This window comes from Epinephelus moara, chromosome 13 (genome assembly GCF_006386435.1).
Source record: "Epinephelus moara isolate mb chromosome 13, YSFRI_EMoa_1.0, whole genome shotgun sequence".
In the NCBI taxonomy this organism is placed as follows: domain Eukaryota; kingdom Metazoa; phylum Chordata; class Actinopteri; order Perciformes; family Serranidae; genus Epinephelus; species Epinephelus moara.
The window spans coordinates 32892871-32903875 of NC_065518.1; the positions used below are offsets into that span (position 1 = coordinate 32892871).

Here is an 11005-nt window from a genome sequence, read left to right on the forward strand (position 1 = left end):
CCATGTAGCTTTGGATTTTTTTCTTACTCATTAATAAAACCCTTCATTTGAAAACTGCATTTTGTGTTTACTTGTGTTATCTTTGACTAATGTTTAAATTTGTTTGATGATCTGAAACATTTAAGTGTGGAAAACATGCAAAAAAGTAAGAAATCAGGAAGGGGGCAAACACTTTTTCACACCACTGTATGTTTAGAGAATTTCTTTAAATTTGGTATTTGGTCAAGGTCAAAGTCACTGTGACCTTATCTTTCTCATTCTTGAGATATCTCAAGAACACCTTAAGGGAGTTTCTTCAGATTTGACACAAACATTCACTTGGCCCCAACAATGAACTAGGGCTGCACGATTCTGGAAAAAATGAGAATCACGGTTTTTTGGCTTATAATTGAGATCACGATTCTCTCACGATTTTTTTCAACATAAAGATTTATTGTGCTTATTTCCTGATACAAAAGGAAAAGTAACAAAAATTATAAATAAATGATAAAAAAATATCATTAAATAACAAAACCTATGATTGTGCCTGATACAAGAGACACAAGGCACATAAACTCTGGTCAGCAGAGAGGGAACACTCCTGTTTTTAGCTTAAATGCAACAGCTGACAGCCTGACACTGACCGTCAAAACAATAAACTTAAGTCTCTTGTCTTCTCTTACAGCTTTTGAACAATTTTAGCAAATAATATCAATGTTGAACAACATTTTTCTGAGGTAGGTATTCCAGGCCTGGAATTAAGTCATTTTTAGGGCAAGGCCACTTTGGCCTTTGATAAATACAAATTTATTGGGGCATCACGGCCAAAATGTGGGGCACCAAGGCCAAAACCAATGAACATTTGACTTTTCCACAAAATGCTGTGTGATAAATGTTATTAAAATTAAATTAAATTAAAATGTGAACAATTCATAATATTCATTGTTATTGTTATGATAAAGTAAAGTCTAAATGGACTAAGGAAGATCAAAATTAAATGTTTCAACACCATGCATTTGACAGGAGTATTCACCGAACATTGCCTACATATCTTTAATTATATAATTATTTGTCTCTATGTATATCTTTACATAAATCCCCAGTATTTTATTTGCCTTTAAAAAAAATCTTCCTTCATTTAATTTGATAATGTTTATTGTATTGTATTATATGTATTAATTCTCTACAGGATCTTGTATGTTCTTTAATGTGTGTTCAATTTATTAAAAGAAAAAAACAAAAAAAAACGTTTTGGTGAACCCTGCAGCAAAGTGAACCCTCCTCCTCAGAGAGGATCTTTGCCTCCCAGTTTGTTCCTGGCGGCAGAGCAGAGTGAACCGTCTTCCTTCTCAGAGGATCTTTGTCCCATGAGAGCAGGCACTAACAGCTGCTCTCTGTCCGCATTTTAAACAACGTTCACTGGAGATTTGACAGTCACTAGAAGCACATTATGACCCTCTGTAAAAGTTTCTGTGTGGTACCTGTGTTGTACATGAGCTAACGTTAGCGGCTAAGGACTGAGAGGCTGTCCGGTATGTGTGTGTGTCTGTCTGAGGAGTGTCAGTACGGTAACTTGTTAGCTGTAGCCTTGCTGTTTGTCACGTTAACGTTATCGTCGGCAGCCCTGAATAGCTTGTAAAGCTTTAGCATAGTTAGTTAACACATTTGTTATCGGCCCATGTGTTTACTGCTACAGAAAATTAATAAATCTTTGGTTTATTTGCACAACGTCGCCTCTCGCTGTGTGTCAAAGGACACACACACACACACACACACACACACACACACACACACACACACATATACTGGACAGCCTCTCAGTCCTTCTTTAGCCGCTAACGTTAGCTCATGTACAACACAGGTACCACACAGAAACTTTTACAAAGGGTCATAATGTGCTTCTAGTGACTGTCAAATCTCCAGTGAACGTTGTTTACACAGACACGGAGAGCAGCGTGCCTGCTCTCATGGGACAAAGATCCTCTGAGAAGAAAGAAGGCTCACTCTGCTCTGCCGCCAGGAACAAACTGGGGGGCAAAGATCCTCTCTGTGTAAGAGGGTTCACTTTGCTGCAGGGTTCACCTACATTGTTTCTCTTCTGATACAATCAATGTGTGCATCACAACCACTGTAGTGTATTGCGGAAAAAGCTTTATAAGACGGTTACAGGCAGCAAACTTGTGGATGTCCTTTGTTTACATTTTTTGTAGCCACTTCATTTAAATTGTCTGCCTTGTGATTAGATTTAATTTAAAATATTTATTTTGTATGTGTCAGGTAATGTTGAAGTACATGATGACTAATGTACTGCTTTGGGGTCAATTCTTAATGTAAACAGTATTTTTAATAGTAATGCACCAGGTCAGAGGGTTCCTTGTTAAATATACTTTGTTAGTTCTCAGAAAATATCTTAATATCCAAGCAAATTTTGTATCATAATTGAAATATACTAGACTGAATTGATATTGAACTGAATTGGATCGAATCGAATCGTGAATCGGATCGAACAGAGTCCTTGAAAATCAAATCGAATCGATCTGGAAAATTTGAATCGATACCCAGCCCTAGATTTAATACAATGTCTGTGCACAAGCGTTATTGTAAACTAACATCTGCTTCGTGAGCATGATGTAGCATCCATGTACCCTTTTGGACCACAGACTGGGTGCAGTATTAGCATATGGAAGCGTATTGCATTCACTAGATAAAAAAAAATTAGACACCATATCTCGTAATTACGAGATCCTGATTTCGTTGAACCAACAAGGGATGCTTCATGGATACAAATTCATGCATTTGAAATGCATCCAAACTGGTTTGGTAGTGTCTCAGAGAACTGTGCGGCACCTGCTAAAAATCCTAGGAGTACAGCTGAGGCAACGGAACCGTCTAGTTGTAAAGAAACCAAGTTGTTAATTTACCCATAGACATGAATTTACCTCTTCGTAAGATAGGCTAAGATAAGATAAGATAAGATAAAAACTTTATTAATCCTACACTTGAAATGAAGATCATCAGCATGTTGTTTGGTCTGTATCAGGTGTAATGAACAGTGCCGCCTCCAGGGGATGCTAGCAGGGCTTTGCTGATATTGTCTCTGTCTCTTTCAGTTGTTGGTGTTGGAAATGGCACAAAGATGCTCAGTACAATGTTGGCTGGTTCTAAGGTGAGTTATTATACACTAACTAAATACTAAAAGTCAACTCATATATGCATCAAGGTTAGAGCTATATTTACAAAACTGAAATAGTTAGGCGTTAATAGAATGTGTTTGTTTCCATTATGATGATTCTGGTTATTATACTTAACAAAACTAATTAAGATACCATAAAAGACCTGTGGATCTGTAGATTAATTAGGAGCATAACACACATTTGATAAAAGCTGTGAGCACAATGTGTCATTATAATTTACTCTGAAGACAGCTACAGTATATCACAGTAGGACTGGTTGAGTAGCTGCAACTGAACATATATATTACTGTATGATCAGATAAAATACAACCCAAAGACGGATAAAGTCAGGAAAGACAATACTGATAAGAGAGAAATATAAAGTTATTTTAGGAATACTACAAAATGTTATATTGTATTGACTTCAGAAATTATATACAAGAATCCAGATATTCTAAGCTATATGTTTAGGGTCCCTCTAGAAGTATTATAGGAACATAATACATGATAAATATTGATAAACTGGGTTGACTAACATTTTAGGTTGTTTTTTAATGTATCAGTATATAAGGAGCATTTGTCACTTGCATACTGCTGTTCACTGTAGCATTAACTTGAGTAAAGATCATTTTAACTTAGTTCAAAAGCTTGACTCCATTAAAAAAACTGCTTATATGAGGTGTAAATGTTATAATATTCACATTTTTACCCAAACTGGGTCTTGAAATTGTTAGAAATGGGCTAAAAGTTGGACATATTTATATATTTTCAAATTACTGAAATGCATTTACAGGTAAGGTTCAGAAAATACCGTGGCTTGACAATATCACGGTATTAGAGAATTTATCTTATTATCAGTCAGAATGACCCTTGAAGGGAATGAAAATGAAAGAGTTATTTTTGGTTGTTTTATCACTATTATTGAAACTTGAAACCATTTTGTTAATGGAAGTATGTGTAAAAGGTCTCCCCTTAGAAAATAACTAGAGTAAACGGGAGATTCTCTGTCATGTTGAATTTTTTTTTTTCACTGTTGTAGATAAGCAAATATACACAGTATGATAACCATCAACTGTTATATCACGGTATACCTTGAAACCAGTATTTCGCTACAACCCTATTTACAGGTAGCTTAGTTGATGTGTGCTGTTTGTTTTACAGAAATATATTGCTGTGGGGCAACTGGGGAAAGCAACAGATACTCTCGATGCCACTGGTAGTGTGATTCTGGAGAAAGACTTTGGTAAATATTGAAGTACAAACATAATCTCATCTGAACTCTTCATCCCATTCAGCAGTCTAATCTACAGTACTGTGTGTGTGTATTCCCCCCTTTCTTTCTCCAGTTTTTTGTTTCTATTTTACCGGATGATGTTAATGTGATTTTTGCCCACAGGACACATAACCAGGTTAGACATTGAGGAGAAACTGAAAGCTTTCACTGGTGACATCATGCAAGTTCCTCCACTGTAAGTAAAGACTCCATACTGTACATATTGTGCTCCACTGTCTCGCAGGTTAACTCGTATTGCAGCGGTGCCTGGATAGTGTGACGTGTGTGGTTGTGCTGCTGCCGTGGTCCTGCCAGATGCCTCCTGCTGCTGCTGTTATCATTAGTCATACTTCTACTGTTATTATACACATGTGATTATTGTCACATATGTATACTATCAGATATTAATATATTATTAATAATTATAATATTATTACTTTCATTAATGTTGTTGTCAGCTACTGTCATTACCATCTGTCTTGCATCTCCCTGTCTCTGTCTCTCTCTCTCTCTCTCTTTCTGTCTCATTGTGTCATACGGATTACTGTTAATTTATTATGTTGATCTGTTCTGTACGACATCTATTGCACGTCTGTCCATCCTGGAAGAGGGATCCCTCCTCAGTTGCTCTTCCTGAGGTTTCTACCGTTTTGTTTTGTTTTTTTTCCCCGTTAAAGGGGTTTTTTTGGGGAGTTTTTCCTTATCCGCTGCGAGGGTCATAAAGACAGAGGGATGTTGTATGCTGTAAAGTCCTGTGAGGCAAATTGTGATTTGTGATATTGGGCTTTATAAATAAAATTGATTGATTGAATTGATTGATATTCACATTCCTCAGAGGATGAAAGTATGGTGGAGCCTCCATGAGGTTTCTCATCACAGCAGAAAACCTTGAAGCAAATATAAATACCACATTTCAGCAGAGCCTTATTTCACCTTGTGTGTATTGTTTAGGGATGCATGATTTATCAGCCAGTATTCCCCTTGTTGAATGCCATCAACCTGTCAGCAAATGAGATGACATTCCCCCGATGGCCATGGCTGATGTTTGTCTGTTGTGTTGGTTATTTCTGGTCAGACGCGAAAAACTGTAGCTAGCATACCCAGCTGATGATTTGGAGAGGAAGCCACTGGCTGGACCTATCTTTGATTTGACGGTCAGAGGGCAACAAGTGCCGCGCAGAAGTGTAGTTTGTTTTCACATTTGCTTTTAGTGAGCAGCTGTTTAGTTCTACATCTCACATCTTGGATAAGAGGAGAAATCAACTGTACTGCAACAAGGCAGATATGCAGATATCTCAATAAAGAAAAACATGAATCTTACTAAGAAGTAGGCCATTAGGTACAAGGGATATTTTTTTCTTTTTAACATCAATGCAGGGTTCCCATGGTCATGAAATTCTTGGAATTCCAACCACTTATTCTTTGTCTCTTCTTCTTCTGTTGGCAGTCCAAACAAGGGCACTGAAAAAAGCAGTGTCTCCTTAACAGCTTCTCAACAGCTCAAACTCTCTGCAGCCTCTGCTCAAGCTGCTGCTGCTCTAAGTGGGTTTGTTTGGGGGCATAGCTCAGTGGCTCGCAGGAGCGCATTGTGTGCATAGATAATGTGTTACATAGTGATGCAGCCAAGTTGAGGGAGTAAAGGCAGGAATGCAAATGAGGTGTTTCAGGTAAATGAGGAGCTGTATGGATCATCACAGGTTGATTATTTACAGACAACATGGCTAAGGACACCTGGTGATTTAAACAAATATGTATAAATGTGCAGATAAGCAATATCCGCCCACTGTGTTGGGTCATTCATCCACTTGGATGACGGAATACTGGCAGGATTAACCTGAATTTTTTGAGGTATCACGTACACTCAGCTTTAGGCAAGTTAGCGGAACAGCTATTTTTCATGTCAATAAAATGTAGTGTAAAAAAATTTTTAATAAGAAATAAATGCAGGCAAACTTGTCAAAACTGTAATCCAGACTTGACATTTTGCAAAGTACCTTTATGTGCTGCTCTGTTATCTGTTGGCATACACAGCTGGTTGGCAGGAGAAATGTCTAACTATGGAGTACAGTTAGCAGGTGCTAGCCGTTTGCTTATAGGCAAATGCTTTGGAAGTGAGTATTCAGGAATGTTTGGCTGTATCGCTATGTAGACATACCCATTTTAAACTTCATAAATAAAGTCATGGAAATGGGGTAAAATATTAAGAAAAGGTTATGAGATGTGTGGGAACTTCAGTATCAGCATCAGCTGTTGGCAAAATAGGTATTGGTATGCAATGTAATACATGACATATTATTAGTTACTTTCATTTGGAAGTAACAAGTTATTTTACAAAGTATTACTCACTGTGTGGAGTAATAAGTTACCTTCATGAATTGCTCTAATGTTAATACTTAATGTAAAAGGGCCTTAATTTCATGTGTTAATTGCCACTGAAGATGTTCAAGATCTTGCAAGAATATAGTTTAGGTCTAAACTGTGAAGGTTTTTGCCGAGTTATTAGGGTTACAGTAACCTAATAGAAATAAATCTTTTTAAGTCCCTACAGGAACAGATCAATCATCAGTCTGCTGCTGATGTTCTATTGTTATGCAGTGAACCTTGCAGCCTCTAGAGGTCGCTAGCTCTAGACTTATATTTTACAGCTGTCACTTCAACTGTGAAGAAGCTTTTTTGTCAGTAGCCATTCCTATAGACAAACAGCCTAAAGCTGCAACTTTTCAAACTAAGGGACCAGGGATTACTGACAGTGTCACTCTGTGATGTGGACTGGGTGTATGCAATTTATAAACTCTGTTTATAGTGCAAATGACTACTTTTTATTGAAAGTGCTGTGTGTAACTGTAGAGAAAGATAGCTGATTATGTCTCATTCCCAGGTTGTCAAATACTGACGCTTTGGTTTGGTGGTTCGGTCCGATCCAAAGCATTAGTATTTGCCGATCTGGAAATGAGACTCAACAATTAACTAATTAATCTTTCTCCAGAATTACGTACAAGACATTTTAATTTCTGGTGTGATTTATTGATTTTCTGCTACTGCTTTCAGCTACTCTGCACTAAAGAAAGATGGCCAGCGTCTATCTGTCTTGCTGATGAAAGGTCACAAGGTCGAGGCCAAACCAGCTAGACCAGTCACTGTGTACAACCTGACCCTGCAAGAGTTCAAACCTCCTCTCTTCACTCTGGGTCAGCACACGCTGCTTAAATCAGCATTTCTTTCTACTGCTGTATAATACTGACTTCTAACTCTCTGATATTTAAAATAGAAAAGCTATTTTGGGTGTAATTTCCTGCTGATTTTGCTTAATTACACATTCAAATTAACAATTAAAATGATTTTTATTTCTCTAACAGATATAGAGTGTGGTGGTGGATTTTATGTCAGAAGCTTGGTGGATGACCTGGGAAAAGGTTAGATTCATTCACTCATTCGTTCATTCATTCATTCATGTCCTTGTCAGCATGTTTATGAAGAAGTTCCGAAATCCACCCCGCTAACACATGAGAATAATCAGTGCCTATGTGCTGCAGCTCTGTCGTCCTGTGCTCATGTGAAGGAACTGACCCGAACCAAGCAGGGTCAGTTCACCCTGGAGGAGCACGCCTTACATGAGGAGCAGTGGACACTGGAACACATCCTGCGCTCTCTGCAGCCCTGCTCACAATCAGAGCAGGACGGCCACTGCGCAGAGCCACCAGAGGCTGACACCTGAGGAACGCTGTCTGAACAGGGCCCAGAGAGAAAAGCTGGGGTTGCTGTCTGTTTCATGGTTAGTCATGACTCACCAGTGAAGAGAACATGCTGTCTAAATGTGATGACGGGTTATCCTGGATGTTTTAAAATGTGCTGTTGAGCAGGTGAAGTGGGACAAATTGAGACAACTCTCAAAACCACTGTTGATTCTGGACTCACGTATTTACAGCCCCACTCAATCCTCCACCCCAGCCTCTGTCTTCACCTGCTCATGCCTCTAATTGTATTGCAGAGCTGGGTAATAGAAACGGTGCACAATATACATAAATGTCACAATTCAAAAAAATTATTTCTACAATATGAAAATAAGAAGTAATACATTGTGTTAGGGAAGAATGCTTGACAATGCATCTTGCAATGCATGAAACAGTTTATACTAAACAAAAATTTGAGGAAAATCTTCCACACTGCAGGAGTTATTATGAATGATGCTGGAAAGATTTAAAAAATATATGTTTTTTGTATAATTTCCATTGAAGTAGAGTTCTGCTTGCAGTTGTGAAACATCAGCAGAAACATAAAATTCATTTCTATATGGATAATGAGCAATATAAAAAGGAGTATTGTGATGACATTGTCTTCATTGAGGTGTTCTTACATGAAACAGCAGCATCCTGAGAAATACATTTACAAAGCAGGTGAAACGCATGATGTTACCCAGTTTATCTGGAGGGTTATTTGTGGGAATGCCATGCTCTGAGCAGTGCTCTTAACAAAGACATCTGACATGTAAATGAAAGCTATTTCTGTTCTTCCAGTACAGTGAGGAGTTTTTTTTGTTTTTTTTTTGTGTTGTTTTTTTTTTTCAATGAAAGATTGATGTACTCCAGATATGAAGCACTTGTGTGTCCATACAGCATGTTGAAGTTCTGCACTTGCAGGTTAAATAAATTTTCAGGTGATTTTTGTTAAATACCAACAACATTTCTTGCATCATTCAGAGTGGGGGGTGGTCATAAAGGAATCACTGATGTCTTTGCCTGCTTACCATGATGGGTCAACATTTTTACACATTGTTTCATAATTTTAATTTTGGTAAGATTTAGTATTTTAAAATTGTGTTTTTGTATGTCATTATCATGACATAAAAGTCAAAGTTTTAATGTGTTTTCCTAGAGTTTTTAACTTTCTCTGTGAAGACTATCAGTTAGTGTCACATGTTTGCATGACTTAATATACAGTGGCAATTTTGTTTACTGTGAATAGTTAAGTGAGTAGAAGATAAACTGATCTCCAAAAGGCATAACGTTAAAGATTAAGTGTGCTTTTCAACATTTTTAGCAAGATCAGTGTATTATTTTTGTTTTGTACAATTTTAGAGTGAAAAAATGGAAAGGAGCACCATGCAAAAGTTTGGGCACCCCAAGACATTTGAGCTCTTAGACAACTTTTACCAGGGTGTCAGACCATAATTAACTTGTTAGGGCTATGGCTTGTTCACACTTATCATCAGGAAAGGTCAGGTGATGCAAATTTCAAAGCTTTATGAATACTCTGACTCCTGAAACCTTGTCCCAACAATCAGCAGCCATGGGCTCCTCTTAACAGCTGCCTGGCACTCTGAAAACTAAAATAACTGATGCCCTCAAAGCAGCAGAATGCTATAATAGCAAAGTGTATTCAGGTAGCTGTTTCCTCAGTTAATTCAGTAATTGGAAATGTCAGTTAACAGGAACTGTGAAGGTCAAGTTGAAGTCTGAACCACCAAGAAAACTTTGCGAGAGATCTGTGTGTAGATTTGTCAGAAAGGCAAATCAAAACTCCCATTTGACTACAAAAGACCTGCAGGAAGGTTTATCAGACTCTAGAGCAGTGGTGCACTGTGGCACTAACCCTAACCCAAATATGACCTTCATGAAATTAAAATAGAATTTTTTTGGAAGCAATGAGCAAAGATATGTTTGGAGAAAAAAGGATGCAGAATTTTCATGAAAAGAACACCTGTCCAACTGTAGCTGTTTGCTGTCTGACCCAAAGAAAATCTAAACTAATGGTTCCTGGAATAATGTGTTTAACCAGCCACATTGCTACCTAAAATTGACCTCTACACTGAACAAAATATTTATCACTGACCTTTACTTAACCTGCAATGCTTTTTTGAAGAAGAAAAATGAGAATCTGTCTATGACCCCTCCCTATAAACTCCATATACTGACAGGATTTTGATATTTTACATTTATAATAACTTTGGGGTGTGTGTCATTTTTGTGTATGAAGAAGACTTGGTCCACTTTGAAGCTCGATATCTTGAAACCACTCAGAATGCAGGTATAACAATATAACTTAAAGGTGACTCTTTGTTTCAGAATGCTCTAAAATTATCAGTTTAGCCGCTGAGTTTCTTAAAAATTTCTCCTGGGCAGAATTTCTTCTCGACCCTGCAGGAGGATTGGGTTGTAGAAAATGTAGTTTGAAAATGGTCCCCCTCAATGTTGAATAGTTGTTCACAGTCTTGCATCTTACTAAACGTCACCAGAACTTGAAAGTTGTGTTCACCGAGCGTCTCAGTGCTGTCAGGCTATATGGATAATGTTTGATGGTAGGCAGGAGACAGTGAGAAGCTGTCTTTGAGTTGTTAATGGTAACATATATGGCGCCAGCTCCCAAGAAGCAGCAGCAGCGCCTCTGCTCTGCTGAGGAGTTATCAATCGTTTTTGGACAGGAGCCTGACGCCGCGCAGAGCTGGCTGGATCAATGAGCTGCAATGATTGTCTCAGTCCAAATATTAGCCGTTTGCTGATTTCTTTCATGTCTTCAAGGCTGCTCATATCCCTGTTTGCACTCTGAGTCCACTTTATCTAAATTAGGGCCGTTAGAAAGTTGG

The 11005-nt window shown here is 37.9% G+C and overlaps 1 protein-coding gene across 1 annotated transcript in view; it reads left to right on the forward strand.

The window, feature by feature from the left end:
- Positions 1-9792, forward strand: part of trub1 (TruB pseudouridine (psi) synthase family member 1) — an 11939-nt gene extending 2147 nt beyond the window's left edge. Inside the window, exons 3-8 of the mRNA XM_050060765.1 lie at positions 3090-3145; positions 4314-4395; positions 4549-4621; positions 7474-7613; positions 7782-7838; positions 7959-9792. Of these exons, the coding sequence (XP_049916722.1) occupies positions 3090-3145; positions 4314-4395; positions 4549-4621; positions 7474-7613; positions 7782-7838; positions 7959-8140 (590 nt within the window). The 3' untranslated portion in view covers positions 8141-9792. The remainder of the gene's footprint in view (positions 1-3089; positions 3146-4313; positions 4396-4548; positions 4622-7473; positions 7614-7781; positions 7839-7958) is intronic.
- Positions 9793-11005: the final 1213 nt, after the last annotated feature.